General features: G+C 38.0%; 1 protein-coding gene across 4 annotated transcripts in view; it reads right to left on the bottom strand.

Annotated features, from left to right (window-relative positions):
- Window positions 1–21685, bottom strand: part of LOC148845431 (DNA damage-binding protein 1-like) — a 68983-nt gene that overhangs the window by 12395 nt on the left and 34903 nt on the right. For all 4 annotated transcript variants that reach the window (XM_088954459.1, XM_088954460.1, XM_088954462.1 and 1 more), the window contains 4 exons: window positions 5504–5704; window positions 5167–5382; window positions 2275–2385; window positions 255–530 (listed from right to left, as the gene is read on the bottom strand). In XM_088954459.1, the coding sequence (XP_088810585.1) occupies window positions 255–530; window positions 2275–2385; window positions 5167–5382; window positions 5504–5704 (804 nt within the window). The remainder of the gene's footprint in view (window positions 1–254; window positions 531–2274; window positions 2386–5166; window positions 5383–5503; window positions 5705–21685) is intronic.

Below are 21685 nucleotides of genomic sequence, written 5' to 3'. Positions count from 1 at the left end.
AAAGGGTTGAAATTCAATAGAAGGTAACAACCATTCAATCAGGCTGGTTTTGTGCTTGTAAGATCTCCTAGAAAGGACCTTTCTGGTAGGGATCATAGATAACTGCATGTGCCCCATGAATGATATGCACCTTGATAGACCATCCATAATGTACTCCAAGTTTCCAACACTTGTCACATCTTGTATCATAACATCCATTAACAGAACCAATTCCATAAAATTTGGAAAGAGAGCAAAGTTAAATACAAACATACCCCTTCAAAGGCACATAAAAGGACAGAACGAGGAATAATCTCTCCTCCCAAATGCTCTTTTGTGATGAGATCCACACCTGGAAGGGAATATATCCTAACACTGATATCAGTCCACATTCCAACTGCAGCTAGATGACTGTGGTTTGGGTTTTCACCAACAGGGTTTATGTCAAGGCAAGATATTTCATATTCCAACTGTGTGTGCTTTACTTCTGTCAATTTACCAACACCAATTTCTATGTAAACTAGATGACCACCTCCAGTAGCCAGTAAAACCTGTAGGAAATTAGAAAACCAAAATTCAATTAACATTTTCAGTGTGTTAGAAATCACCCAAATTTCAAATAATACCCCATCAATTAATACAAAATAAACTATAAAAGAGAAACATCAAACATAGTTGTCAAGGTGCTGTGTAGGCGTCCATGGCTGGGTGCCTAGCCTGAACACCTTGACTTATAGCAACAAGGCACCTGTCTAGGTGACAAAAATGACTAGGCAGGTGCCCTACTAAAATATCATTCATATTGTTTCATCTTACTAATACGTGTGTTTGTATATTTTGTTATATACAATATATAATTTATACTTTGTTTTAAAGTTTTACTGTTGAAATTTAAAAGATCCAAGGGTTTTAGAAGCGAGAAAGAAGTATAAAGAGTGTTTTTCCTTTTTATGTGCTCTCTCTCTCTCTCTCTCTCTCTCTTACATTAAATATAAGAGCTGTTTCACCCTCGTTTTTCCCCCTTTTGCTTACTCTCAAATTTTATCATATATATATTTTTTTTGAGAAAAGGTAAAGTATAATTATATTAATCAACAGTCCTTTATCATATAAATTATAGCCTTTTATAGTTGCTAAATTGATATAAAATTGCTTGACTATATACTTATTATAGTAATATAGTTTATAAAATCATTGAAATTAATAAATTAGAAACACTATTGTCCTAAGGCAATGATTTTCCATGTTTTGAGAGGAAATTGATTGTTCTCAATAAAGAGAAGAAAATTTTAGTTTTTCATTTTACAACATTCATATCACCCGGGTGCTGCCTGTCCCCCAGAATCACCTAAACTCCTTGACAACTATGTCATCAATAAAACTTTGAGTTCCCTACTAAAAAAAATTATGAAACAAACAGTGAAATGTTCAATCTTCTCTCACAATCAATAAATGAATCCAGTGATCGATACTGTCCAATAAATGGTCAACTCAGATGAATTGAAGATGGAACAACACCAATTGGAGAGACAGAACCCATTGCCACATCCCAATTTCCAATGGCTATGAGGTCAAGGTCAAGGATCTAAGTAATATCTGGTTGATCATGATTTTGTAATTGATATCATCTTTCGACCACATAATATATGGAGATGTCTATAAATTGCTCATACAAATAGGTGGGTGTATGTGCATGTACAGTATGGAATCCAGGAAAAAAAACAACAGAATAGTTATGCACAGGTAGCACTGTCAACTGACTCCAAAAGTCCGAAATCTGATCCAATATCCAATCTGATTATCTTGCATTTGGATGATCTGTTTATGTAATTGGATATTCGTTTAAATTTTTAAAATTTGCATCTTATCCAATTATATATATAATAAATTCAACAGTTTATATTTATATTTATTTATTATATATAATTTATAAAAGTAATTAACTTTTTATTTTTATTTTTTAAAATGAAGTGGAGTCCGATTAAATCCGAATCTGATCCAATTCTGATAGGATTTGAATCCGATCCAGGATTTTCAAATCCAATCAGATTTCAGATCGGGTTCAGATTCACCTTTTCATTAATCAGATTGGATTTGCATTATGTTGAACTCAATCCGTTTACAGACCCATGCATAAGCCTTTAAATGTTCAAACAAACATAGTGTCATATGTTGAAACAAAAGCAAGTATCATATGTTGAAACATAGTGTCAGACACAGCAACCCCCAAAGTGAAGACATTTGACAGACATATGTTTCAATACTCATTATCAACCAAAAAAGTTTGAAGAGAACCTGAGTTGCATTAGCTGTAGCAACATTAACTGAAAATCCTGAAGGGGCTTTCCATTCATCAAGCAGCATTCGAGATGTAGAACTGACCAATCGTACAGAGCTTGCAGTGACCTGTCATGATGAGGGATTATTTTGCAAGGATTAATTTTTACACAACTATTAAGAGCCAGATTATCTCAAGCTAAATCAATTTGCAACAAAAACAACAGTGCAAAGATATGGATCATATTTACTGATAAACAGAGGATAACCACTGATTTATATCTAACAAGAATTACATACAACAAAACTTCCAAGGACATAAGCTCAGCAACACTATTACAGCCAATAATGTCACAGATCACAGGTAAATCAATCAAGACTTGTCCCATTTATCTGGGGTCAGTTACAGAAATCCTTTTAATACCACTCCATCAAGTTCCATATGCTCTGCTACAATAATTTACTAGGCTTACAAATAAACCACTATGGATTAATGCATTACTGAACTGCCATTGTGCAGGCACATCAGCTTATTGCTTGCACAGAGTTTGCTTATTTTTTGAACAAGTAGAACATGCTTTCATTGATAAAGGGAAGAACATGTATATGTGTAATGTATGACTTGGCAATGTCACCTCAATGATGTACACAAACTACATTAAAACAGAGAACTCTATAAAAGGTATCAGCATGTTAGGGCTTTCTTCTAGGAGATCTTACAGATTTACAGCATTATATTTCTCTAAAATTGAACACCAAAAAATCACATTTGATTCACATTCAGCTTAGACCTATATTTTTAAAATTACCTTAAACCACCCTACCATTTGTTTCCTTGAACACCTCAACTCTTTTTTCTTAACTAAAAAAATTAAAAAGAAAACTCATTATGGAGGATGGAACCCTTGCTTTCTAGAAGGGCTCCATTTTTATTGAAGGATTGAAAATGCTTTTGGAAAGTAAGCAAAAATATTTTTCTTTCAAAAAGAGTTTTAAATCCTTTAATAAATAACCAATTCTCTCTTCAATTTCTCCCTCGTTACGAATAATTGATCCATGGTACCAAAAGTTGTTAATTTGGGGTATCTCCTGATCACCAATTTTAATTGCGCTGCTACTGTTACTAATATTTTCTCTAAAATTACAATACATGCATTATGTTTTAGTCTGACTTGAAAGATTTTGGTACTAAAGCATCCTCTACAATCTTCTAGATTTGCATTCAGACCATATTTAGCCTTACAATGAACCAATCAAAACTATATCATCAGCAAACAACATACACTGTGAATGTCTAGTTAATTCATACATCCTCATCATCCAAGCCTGATTCCAACTATATGGAGTTGGCTCCATGAACCCTGCTTTGCCATTCTGCTCTGATTAATTCCATATCCATTATAAGTGCTGACCTCATTAATCCAAAATAGTTTTCCAACAAACTAGTTTCATGTCTTAGTCATTGATCAATCACCATTTCCCAAAGTTTCATAATATGGGTTATAAGCACAACCCCAAAACAATTATGAAATGTAATAACTGTGCATATCACCTTTGTTCTTATATTCTTATATGATATGTAAGAAAAAAAATTATTAGGTGTATGTGTGCCTCTATGCATGTGTCTGCATGCTGTAAACAAATTATATATATTTTTTTGATGTATTAATCAAGAAAGATAATCAATAGAGGTAAAAGAATTACAAGCAACCCTAAAAGAGGTGCGAGATGCGACCTATCCCATCACATTAGATAAAAATTACAAATTACAACTTAGCCCAATACAATTGATCCCTATTCATCCCTTGCTTAGCTGAGTATCAGTAAAAGCATTGGCAGTCCCCACCCCCTCTATTCTCGATGCCATATTCCTTGTTAGCCAATTAGATCCCTTCATTTCATTCCTGTGACACCAAGTTATAGACTCCAGTTCTTTTAGCTATCCCACTACCAACTTAGTATCACCTTCAATCAACAAGTTAACCAAATTCAGCTCCCTTGTAAGTTGAACTCCTTGTAACACTGCAAACAATTCAGCCCTGGTAGAGTCCCCCACTCCCACTGGCCCCAAGAATAGTGCAAAGACATGTCCTTCCTTTTCTCATATCACCCCAACTCCAGACTCCAGAGTGACCCGGATTGCCTTCAACAAATAAATAAATAAATACAAATTATATTTTTTAAATAATATAACAATTATATTTTTTTAATATATTATATATGATTAATAAATAGAAGTTTCAAAAAATTTTTAAGTACACGAATGCAAATAAGACAAAATAGTGGACCATTGCATGTATTCTTCAAGCATCCAAGGCTCCAACAGAACTTGTCCTATGAGATCTTTCCTATGTGATTTTCACTTCCAGATGGAAGAAAGGCCAAAATGTTATGAAGCGCCATTCCTTTTGCAGTTTTCTGTGAATTCTGGGGTATTTAGAACCAAAGAAACAGACGTATCTTGAATGAAAGTATGGCTCACAAGGAGATTGGTAGCTGATATATGTTCTGTGGTTGTTGAATGGAGTTGGTAGAAGGGATTCTTGTATCGAGTGAAACTTTTTATTTATATTAATAAATTTCGTTACTTACCGAATAAAAGAAGAAGATACAACATAGAATTATCAAAGGGATGGATGGGCCTATGGTTCAAAGTTGTGTAAATATTAGCAGTTTTTTGATGGGGAAAAGATTCAGCAATTTTAAAAGGAAACTTTGTTTTAATAGGATTATTATTCTGGTTATAGACAGAAGGCTTTTCCAAGAGGCTTTATTTCTTCTTTTTGTACATTGCTATACATATCTCATTAATAAAAAAAAAGCAAACAAACAAACAAAACAAAAAGAAAGACCAACATTCAAAACAAAAATAAAAGAATGGATCAAAAGAAAAACAAGAAGAAAATCAACCTGTACAAGTTGATTGTACACAGCATCATGGCAAAACAAAGTCTGCACTTGTGAACAGAAACCCTCGATCTCAGTTTCTTCCAATTCATCTTCAAGATTCATTGCCAAGATACGTGTCTCACTGATAAAGCTTACTACCAAGAAGGTGTCATAAGGATCATCAGTAGATGATCGCAAAGACCACATTCCCTTGATGCCTTGAAGTTCCACAGATGCCTGCATTGAGACATTATATACTGTAAAGAGACCTATCTATCTGTGTCTATGTGTGTGTGTGTGTGTATAAAAATATAGGGATGCATAGAAGAAAGAAAGAAACCATTGCAAATAACCTTACCTGTTCATTTATCCCTATACCATTTCGAACTATGCGAAGGGACCCATCTTTATAAGCTCCTGAGCAAGTTACAACCTGACCTTGGCCCTGCCTCTCAAGGTCAACCACACAGAAGTCCACAATAGGCCCCAGATTGACATACCTCTCTAAGACTTCCACATATGAGCCTTTTGCATCTGGCTGGAGATTTAGCTTTATGAGCTGTATAAATAGTATTGCTAGTATTAAACTTTGGTAACACAAGCAGAAGGCCAAGATTATCAAATTGATAAATATAAGAACAATGACAGTGCAATTTCAAACCAAAACCCCAAAAAGCTGAATATTTGTTTAGCAAATATGTACTAAGCAAGAGTACAATGCTTAATTGGCTAAAAATGAGTGCATGTGCCTAAATATGTAACACCTTAAGCATCTGGGCTCCAATTGGGAGTAACAAAGAAACAATATCAAATAAAAAGGGTTATATCCATCAATAGAAGTAATAGAATCAATTGGCACCCTTTTATTGACCACAGTGGTATAAAAGTCAACAAAAATATTTCTTTTGGACCTAAGATGAAACCATTGCAACTGCATACAAGGAATTTAAATAGACAATAGCATATAATGCAAGAAGCATGATGACCATGATGTAGGTCAAAATATGTACATGCACAAAGCACCAAGGAACATTTTGTACAAAATGAGATAATTCTGTGCAAGAAATCTTAGGGAAAAAAGGGGCAAAAAAAGTGAGGGGATTTTGAATGGAAATGTAACTTTCACATCAAATGTGAACTCACCAATCACCACAGTGTTTGAAAGGGCAGGCAGGGGGATTTTGACATTGTAGGATGGCTTTATGAAATCAACGAGGAAGAGAAGGGAGAGTCTAAAGGGTCTATGAGGAGTTTTGGGGAGTTAATGCACTGATTAGTCTTCGTTTGGAGGGCAGCTGTTTTCACATAGTTTGGATAAACTCACCTTAGGACGGATAGATACTTATTTAGGGCTGACAATGGGTCAGGTCTGACCCGACGGACCCGAGCTGATTGGGCCGGTTCTGGGTCCTGATATAGGGTCCAGATGACTATCGGTTTGGAACCGGTTCCACCTAGTCCCAAACCAATTCAGACCCGACCCAATATATATAACGCATAATATATTAAATAAATAAATATAATATAATATATATTAAACATAAATATTTATTTTTACTTATTATAATCGGGTCTGTCAGGTCAGACCCGATTGTCCCGAGAACCAATCGGTTTGGGTCAGGTCGGGTCCAAAAATTACAGACCTATCGGGTCCGGATCCTCAACACTTAATGTTGGGTTTGTTCTGGTTCCAGCTGGTTTGGACCCAGACCCGACCTGTTGACAGCCCTATACTTATTTGATGGAGGTTGGAACATGAATCGTTCTGCTTTGATTCAAGAGGTTTCCAGGAGTTTTCTATCTGATTATAATGCAATACTATTAAGAAGATTCTTTAATATGTACAGACCTAAATCATTTATATTTGGAAACCTGTAACTGGGGCATCTAGAGTTCTCAGAGTTTGAACATGGGTGGCCAAATTTTCAGGTGCAAGGTAGAGATGGTCTCATATTGGTGAAAATTTGTTAAAGTTAAAAGATCATTTTATCTTGGAATGTTAATTATTTTGGGAATATTAATTGATAAAGAAGGGCAATCTAGAGAGCTGGAAAGGATTTTTTATGAAAAGTGACAGTACTGATTTATTGATAAAAATTAGATTGTTACAAGGGGTTCTCATAAAAAGACCCATAGTAATGGTTAACCACAGTTAACCATATCTAACATATCCTGATACATAACTTTTATGACTCCCCCACCCCTCCCCGGGAAGTAGGCCCCAATATATCTGATTCCTCATTGCCCCTTTTTTTGCTAGAGTATCTGCCAAAGCATTGGCAGACCTTGGAACCCAAACAACTGCAGCTCTTATAACATTGAAAATACCTTTCATCTCCATTTATAGATGCCTGAATTAAAGGTTCAAAATATCAAGGGAGAGTCTACTTCCTTGAAACTGACTAATAATGGATGGGAGTGAACTTTCAACCTTTAGGATAGGACTTTTATGATAGATTTGTAAATATTCATGACCAAACTTATAGGCCTAAAATCCTTAAGGTGGATATCATCTTTCTTTATCAGAATTAGAGATAGAAAAGTGGATTGATACCTAGCTTTATAGAAGACCTATTAGCAGACTCGTTAAAAATCTCACACAACTCATCTTTCAATATCTCCCAATAGTCTCGATAAAAAGCTAAAGCTCTTCTTTCCTTTACCCGACATAACAAGAGGCAAGATTTGTGGAAATGTGCTAGAGCAACCACTTTTTGATACGTTTGAGAAGAAAGAATGTCAGAGCATTCAAAGATAAGATCCAAACAAAGGAAGCTATTATAGCAGATGTTTTTGCAAAATTGGTCATTGGATTTAGATGCCTTCTCCTTGGGTGAATTTGTTAGATGCCTTCTCCTTTTTGTTAATTCATGGTATCATTACGAATTGGCAAATTGTAGTGATTTCTTCCACGACTAGGAGGCCATAACCTATCTTATAATTTCAGCCTCATTACAATATGATAAAGATGAATTTTGATGGTTTCAATCTTGGTAATCCAATTCAGGAATAGGAGTATTATTAGAAACTATGAGGAACATATGCTAACATTGTTCTCTGGACCCATCAAGTATGGTGAGTCTACAATGGGAGAACTGATGGCAATCCAACAATGAATGATGATTGCTAAATTCCTAAACTTTAGAAATATGACGATGGAAGGCAATTCCCATGTTAATGTAGGTTGCATCTTAAATGACGACGTGTGTTCATTGAATTATAAAAATGAAGTTTGTGACATCAGAAGGAAGTTGGGTGTCAACTACAGGTGGACATCAAGATCAGCCAATAGTATGCCTTGTTATTTTATTATTTCAAGAATAGGGCCAATACTGTGGCTGATGCACCAGAAATGCAGGGCATAGGTAGACTGTAGACATCAGCTATTTTGAGGTTTAATTCCCCAAAGGATTTATAACGAAGAAAGAAGAGAAAAGCAAAGGGTCAGCAGCAGTAGTAATCCCAAAATAATTGGCAATATACTCACCTTTACAGATTCTTTACATACATCAATAAATAAAAACTTGACCATTACTAATAAAAAATATATATTTAGAGAGCAATCTATACATAAGATGTAGGGAAAACTGAAAATGCAACATTTGTTTCGTTAATTCCAAATGCTGATGGTGCCATAGAAGTGAAGGATGTCAGACCAACTAGGTGCCATTCGATACCAACTGCACTGAATGATTTATTGTCTTGCCTGCCTGTTAGTGAACAGTGAATAAGTTGTTAAGGATGTTGTGGACACCTTAACAGCCAAAGCTGAAATTGGTTTAATTACTATACCCATGAATATTTTATCATTTAGATATTCTATCCACTGAAGGACAAAGTAATAATTCATCCAGTTCAGCAACTTCAGTGAGCCTCTATCAAAGAGCCCCTTAGTCTAACTTCTAGCCCTTGCAAGATCATAGAAAAGGTATCACTATTGTCCAAAGAGGTTGAAGACACTGTTGCATACTTGCATCATGTAGTAAGGCCTACTCAAATGACAGGTTTTGAATGGTGCGTTGGCAGCTAGTGAACATATAGACTCAAGAATAAGAAGTGGAGAAGTTGGTTTAATTTGCAACATTGATCTCGAAGTGTCATATGATCATGTGGAGCGGGGTTTTTTGAAGGAGTTGCTTAGATTAATTGGATTTGGAGAAAACTAGAGATGCCAGATTTTTGCCTGCATTTCATTGGTGTTGTTCTTTTTTTTTATAAATGAATAAAGATTTTATTAATAAGAAAGGAAGTTTACATTCACCCTAAGAGGAGGGCCAGGAGGCACGAGATGTTACCTCCCCTTAGAGGTGAGAGCTTAACCAAACTCTTGGCAGAATACAATTCATTGGTGTCATTCTTAGTGAATGCAAATATATCACTCTCCAAGTTCTTCTAGGCTCCAGACTCCGAGAGGATTAAGCCCAATATTTTAAAAGCACAAAGTGCAAAGGCCTTCTAACACACAAGGTGCAAGATGGAAGGGAAACCATGCATCTTTTAAAGCGAGAGGCAAATTTTTGAAAAATAAAAAAAAATAGAATAATGCTTAGAAAAAAATACAAACTTACATTTTAAAAGAAACTTAGTGTTTTAAAAAGCCTATTGACTCAAATCAAAATACATAAGCATAATATATGAACTTATTCAAACTGAAAATATGGAACTGAAAGTAGACATACCTGAATTAATTTTTTTGATCAGTAACAACAGGATTTATATTACGGATTTAAATATATGACATATGTGAATTATAGCAAAGTGCTTCAAGCACTAATTATTCAAGCATGTGAAATTTTCAGTCTATTTATCTCCTAGCTGCATTACTTCAAGTAGCTGGTGTAAGTCAAACAACTTGCATTCCTAATTCTAAGAAATCGACCCTCTTCCTTTGTAAAGGCCCTTTAAGGCAAGCCTCAACAATTCCATGTGAGAATTTGGGGCAACATCCTTGACCTTAATTTTTAGTCCATAAGTACAAAGAGACAAAGTTCATTCTATTTTAAGATTATGGATCAATATATTAGTTGTACTGTTGTTGTTTCCTTAGTGGAAATTTTGCCATTCGAGATCCTATTTGCAAGAGCTGAGGCTTTGAGTATTTAAATAGATCTTTGCTTTTGTTCATTTTAAAAGTTAACAGACCATTACCATTATACAAACAGCAATAAAAGGTCATTTAAAAGTTGATAAATCATTACAAAGATATACAACACATAAAGTCTAGAAAAAGAAAAACAAAAAAGAAAGGCAATTGGAAAATGGTGCTTGCTGAGGCTGGAGCACACAGTGCACCATGTATGTGCTTTTTGAAAGGGACTGTGCTTGGGTTCATCCAAGGAACATGCCTTGAAAAGCACCTGATCTATGTACCTAGGTGTCTGTGCCTGATTTGCACCTTTTAAAACACTGGTTAAGGCAGGGTGGTCCATTATATCCTCTGTTCTTTGTGATGGAGGTGCAGTTGCTAAGTACATTAGCTCTTAGGGGTGTAGAAGTGGGGCTTGTATATGGTTTCCAATTGGGCAGTCAAGGTCTGTCAATCATAAATTTACAATATGTAAGATGATACATTGAATTTTTTTTAAGGCTTTTTTGGATAACAGAATTTTTTTAATGATAGCATAAAGTACAATAGAAAGGAGGGAGGGGTAAAATCTCTTAACCCTCCCTGAGAATGATATTCATATTACAACAATGCCCAAAGAAGACTCTCTTCCCACCCATTGTTTGGCAAGTGAGTCAGCAAAGGAGTTTGCACTTCTCTTAATCCATTGAAATTTAATTTCCATGCCTTGAGACAGCTGTTTAAATTTCTTTTTTTCATTTAAAATTTTCCAAAACCCCATCTCTTCATTCTGCAACCAACCGGCACATAAACTACTTGAAGGCTTCAGTGCATCAAGTAATTTATTTAAGAAAGCTTTGTGGTTTGAGATGCTATCAGGCTGATTGTGAATCTGGACAAAATAGCATAGCAATCAGAATTGATGTAATTGGTTTCTCACTTTTTTCCGCAAAGCAAAGAGGAAGTCCAGAGATAAACTGTTCTTTCTGTTAGTGAAGGTGTATTTCGGTCTTTGTACCTGTTGAGAATGCTGATGTGTACTATTATGTTAGTTCGAGTGCCTCTTACTTAAATAAGGGCACTTATGTCTTTTCCAATTATATTAATAATATAATAACAGGTCTGGCCGAAACTAGGGTTGACTTTTCCCTAATTCGAACCAGACCTTTTCTCTTCTTCTTCCTCTTTCTTCCTTCTTTCCTCTCTTCCTTCTTGCTGCTTACTTTACTTTTCAGCTAACAAACGAAACAGACTTCTAGGACAGGCCGAACTTCAACATGGTATCAGAGCCGAATTAAACAAATCAGACTTGCTAGAATTCTGTTTTCTGCGCATTCAAACTAGGGTTTCTCTTGGATTTCTCAGCCGTTGGTTGGAGACTAGGAAAAGGGCTGAAAAGGAGTGATCGCCCTCTTCCCTTGGAGGTTTCTGTGCCTCCGGTGGTGTCGTTGGTGATTGGTTGCTGTGGTTTCTAAGCCCTCCCCTAATTAATGCAGGGCTGGTGTGTGTGGTGCAGTGATATTTCATTCCTTCGTGTGGTTGACCTTCAGGCAATGAGGTAAGGAGTTTTTTTTTATGCATAATTTTTGTCATGGAACACATGAGAGGTGTGGTACAGATCGTATGATGGGTTTTCAGATTGCAGTATGCTAGGGTTTATGCTGGTTTGTGTGTGATTCAAAGGGAAGTAGTGTTTACTTAATGGTGAAACTTTCGGTAGCTGTAGAGTAGGGTTTGTGGTGTTACAAGTATGGCTTTCAGCCTTTATTATTGCTGAAATCAGTGTGTAGATTTTGGTGAAGTGCCTGTGTGCAGTGTGCAGTGTGTAGTGCTCAGGATTCAGTGATAAGGGAATTCGGCAATGGCAGATAACAGTGATAGTAAACCTAGTGTGATGACATCTACTGGCTACTTGAATGTCCAAATGACCTCCATTAAACTGAATGGAAAGAATTATGTCCCTTGGGCCAAGTCTGTAGAGGTTTTTCTGAAGGCGAAGAAAAAGGTAAAGCACATAAGAGAGGAGAAACCCCCCCACAAATTCTCAGGAGTACGAAGACTGGGAACAGGAAGATGCACAGATCATCACATGGTTGTGGAACAGTATGGAAACCAGAATCAGTGTGAACTTCATGATTCTTGACACAGCCAAAGAGGTGTGGAATCATGCTACGAAATTGTATTCTGGTCAAGATAATACAACTAGGGTATATCAACTGTATCAGGAATACTTCAATCTACAACAAGGAAATCAGAGCCTTGAGGAGTATTATGCCAATATGAGAAATATCCGTAATGAGTTAAATGTCTATTATCCTCTCACTTATGATGTCAAGGTTCAACAGCAACAGAGAGAGCAGCTTGATGTGACTCAGTTTCTGGTGGGGCTGAAGTCTGAGTATGAACCAGTACGAGCCTAGATACTGGGAGGATCTGCCCTTCCATCTTTAGAGGAGGTGTTTGCTCGTCTTCGGAGGACTTCCATTGGATCTATGGAAAACTCTAATATTTCAGATAAATCAGCATTTGCAGTGTCGAGAGGTCGAGGTGGAAGAAGTGGGGCTCGAGGAGCCCAGCCTGGCCGTGGTGACAGTAGTGGTCCAGTGTATGGCCAGAGTGGTAATGGTGGATCTACACATATCCGTGGTGGTGGTCGTACTTGAGGCAGAGATTCAGGAAGAGCTCGTGGTAGAGGACGTGGCTTGGGTCCACGAAGGTGTACTCATTGTGGTTTGGATGGACATACTATTAACTACTGCTATGACTTACAATGGTCCACCCTCGACGTGGTCCAACCATGCCATGACTAGTGACACCAGTTCCAGCTTTAGATAGGAGAACCGGTCAGCTGACCAGATGCCTTCTACCTTTTCAGATGGTCCACGCAAGGAGATGGTGAGTGTTCCTCGTGATGAGTATGAAAGGTTTGTTCAATCCACGTCACAACAGAACACAACTACCTTTGCACACTCAGGTATGGCTTGTTTGGCATCCACACCCAACCCCTGGATTATTGACTCTGGAGCCTCCGATCACATGACGGGAACACCGGCTGTGTTTTCATCTCTCACTCATTGCTTAACATCACAATCTGTTACCCTTGCTAATGGCTCCACGTCATCTATTCGTGGTGTTGGTAATGTTGACCTAGACCCTGTATCCCTATCCTCTGTTTTATATGTACCTAAACTTCCATTTAATCTTATGTCTGTTAATAAGCTGACCAAGTCCCTTAATTGCTCCATTACATTTTACCCCTCTATGTGTGTTTTTCAGGATCTCAAGACGGGGATGAAGATTGGTGGAGGGCATGAAGCCGATGGACTATATTATCTTGATGGTGGTGGAGGAATGTCAACGGCCCTTCAATCATCGATTTCTCCTCTCCAGTGGCATTGTAGATTTGGTCATCCTTCGCTTAAAGTGCTGAAGTCCTTGGTCCCTTCATTGAATCAACTTTTTGTTCTAGATTGTGAGTCATGTCAATTTGGGAAACACCATCGTGTCACCTTTAGTTCTAGGGTTGATAACCATGTGTCGAGTCCTTTTTCTTTAATTCATTCAGATGTTTGGGGTCCTTATAAAGTAATGTCATATAATGGATACAAATATTTTGTTATTTTTGTTTATGACTTTTCAAGAATGACGTGGCTCTATTTAATGAAAGAAAGAAGTGAATTATTTGCCATCTTCCAGAAATTTTATGCTGAGATCCGCAATCGATTTGGCATTCACATCAAAATTTTCCGTTCTGATAATGGCTGTGAAAACTTGTCTTCATCTTTTCAAGAATACTTGGACCAACATGGCATTATACACCAAACTTCATGTACCTACACCCTACAACAAAATGGGGTTGCTGAGAGAAAGAATCGACATCTTGTAGAAACGGCACGCTCAGTCATGCACCACATGAATGTTCCCAAAACCTTTTGGAGTGATGCAATGCTCACCTCTTGTTTCTTAATTAATCGGATGTCCACGTCTATTATTGATGGTCGTTCTCCTTTTAGTGTCTTGTTCCCCAACATGTCTCCGTTTCCGCTTCCTCCTCGGATACTTGGGTGTGTCTGCTTCGTCCATAATCTGGGTCCCAGGACTGACAAGTTAGATGCACGATCCCTTAAGTGTATCTTCCTTGGCTATTCCCGGACTCAGAAAGGGTACAAGTGTTACCATCCCAGTTCTAGTCGTTCCTTGGTATGTGTTGATGTTACTTTCTTCGAGTCTACTCCGTTCTCCATGGGGTCCGGTGATGTTGCTTCCTCCACATCACCTCCTCCTCTTCCCCTTCCTATGGTTGATCCTCCACCTTTGGTTCCATTTGTGCCTACGTCCTTGCCTCCGGTGCCACCGTCCGTTGACCGTCCACCTATCCATCACATGTATACACATCGTCCACGTGTACCGGTTGCGACTCCTCCGGCTTCATCACCGTCGACAGATCGTCCATAATCTGGGTCCCAGGATTGACAAGTTAGATGCACGATCCCTTAAGTGTATCTTCCTTGGCTATTCCCGGACTCAGAAAGGGTACAAGTGTTACCATCCCAGTTCTAGTCGTTCCTTGGTATGTGTTGATGTTACTTTCTTCGAGTCTACTCTGTTCTCCATGGGGTCCGGTGATGCTGCTTCCTCCACATCACCTCCTCATCTTCCCCTTCCTATGGTTGATCCTCCACCTCTGGTTCCATTTGTGCCTACGTCCTTGCCTCCGGTGCCACCGTCCGTTGACCGTCCACCTATCCATCACATGTATACACATCGTCCACGTGTACCGGCTGCGACTCCTCCGGCTTCATCACCGTCGACAGATCCAGCTCTAGATCCGACACCAGCCTCCGACTTTGATCTTCCTATTGTCTTACGGAAAGGTAAACGCACCTGCACCCTTCACCCTATTTCCAATTTTGTTTCCCTTACTCACCTCTCTGCCTCCCATCGCCAGTTCATCTCTTTGTTATCCTCAGGAGTTGTTCCTAAGGATGTCCAGGAAGCCCTTACCTCTCCAAAGTGGTGTCGTGCTATGGAAGAAGAGCTCTCTGCCCTCCATCATAATCACACTTGGGACCTCACCGCTCTTCCTCCTGGGAAGCAGGTTGTCGGTTTTAAGCGGGCGTATACTGTTAAGTACTTGCCAGATGGTCGTGTTGAGCGCCTGAAGGCGCGGCTGGTTGCAAAAGGGTACTCCCAAACCTATGGCATTGACTACACAGAGACATTCACCCCGATTGCTAAGATAGGGTCAGTTCGTGTAGTCATCTCACTTGCAGCTATGTATGATTGGCCTCTATATCAGCTAGATATCAAAAATGCCTTTTTGCATGGTGATTTGCTCGAGGAGGTCTACATGGAGCAACCACCAGGGTTTGTTGCTCAGGGGGAGGATGGTAAGGTATGCAGACTTAAGAAGGCTATATATGGACTTAAACAGTCCTCTCGAGCATGGTTTGGTAGGTTCAGTGAGGTGGTCAAAAAGTTTGGTATGAAACAGTGCCAAGTTGATCACTCTGTCTTCAGTCATGACTCTCCGGTAGGCAAAATACTACTGATGGTGTATGTAGATGATATCGTTGTGACTGGGAATGATAAAATGGGCATTAACATATTGAAGGCATTCCTACAGGAACACTTTCAGACAAAGGACCTTAGCAAATTGAAATACTTTTTGGGCATAGAGGTAGCAAGATCTAAGCATGGCATTAATTTGTGTCAGAGGAAATATGTGCTTGATTTAGAAACAGGTTTGTTGGGTACTAAACCGATTGAGACACCTATGGAAACAAATACGAGGTTGAGCAGTGATATAGGTGAAGTATTTGAAAACCTTGGCAGATACCGACGACTTGTAGGCAAACTAAACTACCTAACCATTACTCGGCCAGATATTTCATTTGCGGTTAGTTTGGTGAGCCAGTTCATGCAAAAACCTTTGGTCCCACATTGGAATGCAATGCTAAGGATTGTGAGGTACTTGAAAGGAGCTCATGGTCGTGGTTTGCTGTACAAAAGTGGCAGAAAATTGGAAGTAGAAGGATACACCGATGCTGATTGGGCAGGTTCTATATCTGATAGACGGTCTACCACAGGCTATTGCACCTTTTTGGGGGCTAACCTGGTAACGTGGAAAAGTAAGAAGCAAACAGTTGTGGCAAGAAGTAGTGCAGAAGCATAATATAGGGCCATGGCACATACTGCTTGTGAATTAGTGTGGCTAAGGAACCTTCTACAGGAGATAGGTTATGACATCAATACTCCAATGAAGCTCTATTGTGACAATCAGGCAGCGGTTCACATCTCTTCCAATCCGGTGTTTCATTAAAGAACCAAACACATCAAAGTTGACTGTCATTTTGTGAGAGAGAAGGTGTTGAATGGAGTGATAGAGACTGCATATGTTAATACGGGAAACCAGTGGACAGACTTGTTTACAAAAGGTTTGAGTCGGGGGAGAGTGGACTACATATGTAACAAGCTAGGATTATATGATATATACTCACCAGCTTGAGGGGGAGTGTTAGTGAAGGGGTATTTCGGTCTTTGTACCTGTTGAGAATGTTGATGTGTATTATTATGTTAGTTCGAGTGCCTCTTACTTAAATAAGGGCACTTATGTCTTTTCCAATTATATTAATAATATAATAACAAGTATGGCCGAAACTAGGGTTGACTTTTCCCTAATTCGAACCAGACCTTTTCTCTTCTTCTTCCTCTTTCTTCTTCTTTCCTCTCTTCCTTCTTGCTGCTTACTTTACTTTTCTGCTAACAAACAAAACAGGCTTCTAGGGCAGGCCAAACTTCAACTCCAATAATGTTCATGGGGATTATCCAACCTATAGACTTTTGATAGGAATACAACTTTGTACCATCTAAATTAGATAGAGATTTACATTTAAGCAAGGTTCAAAGTATCGACACGTATCGGCTTATACGTATCGTTCCGGGACTCCTCCGATACGCCCCTACAGTGGGTGTATTGGGGGTCTGACTGGTTCAGGGTGTGGAGGCCTAAACCGGCTCCCCTGAACTAGTTGCGAAAAAAACACTGAAAAGCTGTATCAATTCGCCGGCATATCGATATTTTGAACCTTGCATTTAAGATTTATAAGTTGTCTTAATTTTCCTCTAGTATCATTAGAACTAACTATAAAATGGTCAATAATATTCAGCATCACAGTGGTTGTCACATCTGAAACCGGGTTACCATACCAGTCAAGGATAACTTCTCCATCATCATTTCGCTTTACAACATTAATTATGAAGCCTCTTTCTATTTTGGATAGGTAATTATCCCACCTGCCTCTAAGTTATCCTGTAAAGGATCCAGTAATTACTAAGACTATATAACCTTTTCATCATTGCCTAATATTTTACTGGCATTTATGTACATGGACATTTCATACAGAAATTCATTAATTTGATATTCAGATTTTCCATCCATATTCCACTCATAAATCGTATTTCCATTATAGCTTACTTGTTCCTTAACTGGTTCTTCGAACAATAGATCAACAAGTATATGCGTAGGATAATAAGGCTTTTGACTTTTATGAAATTTTATTTAGTTCTGATGTAGGCGCACATGTATATGTTTCTTTTATATTTTCCATTTTTCTTCTTCTTATTATTTTTTAATTATTTATTCCTATGCCTTATTATTATTTTTTTTGTCTTTTACATTTTAATTCCTTTATTTTTTCATTTTTATATGTATATATTTTTATATTTTTTATTTCATTTATTTTTCTCTGCCTCCCTTTTAGTAGATTATTCCCCTTTCCTATTCCCTATTCTGCATGTACACCTTGACCACCCCAACCAACCACTCAGACTGAGTGCCCATCCTTGGCAGCAACAAGTTCCATTGGTATTTGTTCTAATTCCATATTCAGGGATTTTAGAGACTTTAAAGATTCATTTCTTTTTGATCAATTTCATTTCTGACTCCTCACTCAGGAGGTTAAGCGATTTAGGTGATTGTTTATCATCATTTGGGTTTTTATTTTCCCAAGTTACCTGTTGCTTCTTAGGTGGCACTTTTGAAGATTCTCCTTTTTCCCATCTGGGGTTCTTATGTAAGGAGACCACTCTAGTGGCTACTTCTTTGAAATATTTGTTTATGGAGAAAGGGATGAGAAAAGGGAATATTCCCGAATGATTCTCCCTTTCCTGTGTTTGTTTGTTGGTAAATAGTGTTTTGGGATGAGAAACGAGAGGGACACGGGATCCCAAAATGAAGTGAACAGGATCGCACTAAAACAGTGCAACCCCGGTGGGAAAAGAAAAAGCTAAGAAAATTGGTCAGGCTTTGTCAGAGCAAAAGTCGACAGTCTCCCTCCCTTCGAAATAGTAATCCAACGGCCATGTCTCCGGCAAATTCTCCAGCCATCTCTCTGAAAGGTAACACAAGATCCATGAATATCTCTCTCTAGCGGTCCTGTTCTACCCTCTTTTGTTGTTTTTCGGTCCATGGTTCCTTCTTCCCCAACCCCATGTTTTTCCCCTGTAAGGATGGGTTGGGTCAACGTTTCAGACTTGTTCGAAAGTTCTGTTCAGGTTGAGGACTTGAGGGTCTCTGAGTAAGGGTCAAGGGTTTCCTCTGCCATTCTATGCTCTCTGTCGTTCTTTCATCATTCTCAGAGTCGTTTCCCTGCCACTATCTGAGTAAGGGTCGACGGTTTCCTCCTGCCATTCTCTTCTCTCTGCCGTTCTTTCATCATTCTCACAGTCGAAGGTTTCTCCGTCATTATCTAAGGAAGGGTCGACAGTTTCCTCCTGCCAATCTCTTCTCTCTGCTGTTCTTTCATCATTCTCACAGTCGAAGGTTTCTCTGCCATTATCTGAGTAAGGGTCGAAGGTTTCCTCCTGCCATTTACTTGTCTTTGCCATTCTTTCACCATTCTCAGGGTCAAAAGTTTCTCTTCCATTCTCTGAGCAACGGTCGAGGGAGCGGCTTCTCTTCTCTCGCTGCCCGTGCAAGGTGCGACCTCAAAGGTAAACTGATTCTTCCTTCTTCTCTTTTCCTTTATTTTCTTCTTCTGATTTTATATTAACAGACTTCAGTTTATATATTCTGGTTAGTTCGTGAATTTTCCAATTCGGTGATAGATTTTAAAATCTGATTAATTTAATGAGGCTTTGTTTATCTTTACCAGTTTCAGTTTATCGATTCTTTACTAGTTTAGTGTTTATTTGATTGGTTTATATCATTTGAAAAAAATTGATTATGGTCTTAACTCATAGCTCCTGTTTTAGATATGAAAAGGAATAGTCCAGTAATTAATTATTCCTGTCAGTACTTCAGTTACTAGGCCATAACAGATTGAACCTATAAATTGAGATTTCGAGTGCTAGAGAACTGGATTGAAAATTATCAGAGGAAAGGCACTTAGATACCAGCATGGTTAGCAAAACCCATCAACCCATCTGATCTGTCGTTCATTATTTTATTTTCCTCAGTATGAATATGAAAAGCATCAGTTCCATAGGAAATGAATTTCTGGCTTTATCAGCAATCTAATAAATGGAATGGTTATGCTTACTCTAGCAAAGTTCTTTTCTTCTTTTTTTATTTTTTTTTTAAATTCTCCCCAGACCCCAGCCTCATAGTTCCAAGTTACAATTTGTGCTTGGTCTTAAGTCTTTCTCTAGACTGTTTCTGAAATATTTGGCTTGGCCATGCCTACTTGCTTGCTCAGTGGCACTGGCTTTAGGCCCAATGCTTGTCCTGGTGAATGGCTATTGGCTACATCTTTAGCCATAATAACAGAAATTTTGTAGTGTAATTTCTTACTAAAGACAGAGCACATTTTCAAGTATTTGGAATTTGGAATCAATGGGTTCCTTATATTTTGAACACTTGCACAAATCCCCTTACTATATGAGTTTATCTCCATAATAAAAGATTCCTATGGATTAATCTAGACCGGTCCATAAAATAGAAACTGATGATTTGTCATAGACCAATCTATTTGTTCTTTTATTAACCATCAAATTTGTTGAAATCTATTTGTAAATGTTGATTGATCTTTTGGTAATTCATGCAAGCTTATGGTGAAAAGAGTTTCTCTGAGTCTCTGTCCCCTCTGGCTGTTCCAAAAAGAGCTAAAAGAAGTTAACACCAGTTTGATCCAAAATCCAAATATTGAGAGTGCAGAAACCATGGACTTTGATGGCTGATCCAAATGTGTGTGTGTGCGTGTGTGCTTTGAGGTGAGATTGGAGAGGTCATTAAGGTGTTATGTTTCAGGCCTAATGGGTGATAGAAACTGTGTACAAGGGGCTGGGGATGCTTTTGATTGCTTGCTGCTTGGGAGTTGATGACTGAATTTGAGCATGATTTTTCTCAAATTTTCTTGCAAAACAAACACTGGAAAGTGGATTTTCTCAGCAAACAAACACACTATAACTAACTGAGAAAATAATTTTTCCTCTTCTCATCCCATCCTTTCTCAGCCCAATTTTCCCAGCAATCAAACAGACCCTAATAGTGAGAAGTCTAAAGGTTCCTTTTTTAATTTGATTTCTGTTGGGAGTTCATGTGGGGTTATCAAAGGTCCCTCTCTTTTAATTATAGTAGGCTTGGTTTGGTCAATTTCTAGGCAGTACATAGGGCTAATTCTTCTTCGCTTGTCATTCTATCGTACCATAGTGTTCTTATGTGATCTCTATCTTTTTTAGAGTAGTTATTAAAAAAGTATTTTCTTCTTTTAATTTGAGAATTAAAGTCTATTCTTAAGAAAGTTTTATCTATTTGAAATTCTTCTTCTATTTCTAAAAGATTAACTTCAAAATCAGCCTCGATTGGCTCATAAGATCTTACCGAGGGTGGAGCTGCCCTTGGGGTTTCATATACCGAAGGTGGAGTGGTCTGGATTGGGGTTTCATAGGTGGCATACATAATACCTGGAGGTGGTGTTAGCAAATCTAGTGACCTCCTCGAAGGAGCAGGTCTTATTTCTAATGGTTCGCTACTAGAATGTCTAGATGAGATCGAAGCCCTTCTTAATCTCAGTTCTACAGTTCCATCATTTGCACTTTATTGAATCTAACTCAGTAGACTCTATTGGTCTAGGCGGATCAACATTAGCCATCGTTCAGATTTCTAGTAATTGAACATCTTTCCACATGATTGGTTTTGGAATAGTAGTATTATTCCTTACATTGGTTTGGAATAAGGTTGACATTCCTTTTACATCTGTTATCCTAGTATTAGGGCATAAGGTATTCAGTGTTTTAAAATAGACTCTATATGGTAAAGAAACATTCTTGGATCCCGGATTCATGTTGAAACCCTGAGTTTGCAGTCTCAAGGCTAACACCTCATGAATTCCTGTGTCTGTGATTGAAACTGTGAAATTGGGGAACGCATTGAAGTATATGGGACCTTGATGCAGACTACCTTCAATTACTCCTATTAAGGAGTCACTAAACTTATTATGTCTAGAATCTCTAAGACAGGCTAAGGCTGCACTT

This window comes from Nelumbo lutea, chromosome 7 (genome assembly GCF_056320005.1).
Source record: "Nelumbo lutea isolate HS-2025 chromosome 7, American lotus-T2T, whole genome shotgun sequence".
Classification (NCBI taxonomy): Eukaryota; Viridiplantae; Streptophyta; class Magnoliopsida; order Proteales; family Nelumbonaceae; genus Nelumbo; species Nelumbo lutea.
Note: the sequence above shows the minus strand (reverse complement) of the source record. Positions and strands in the feature narration are given on the sequence as shown.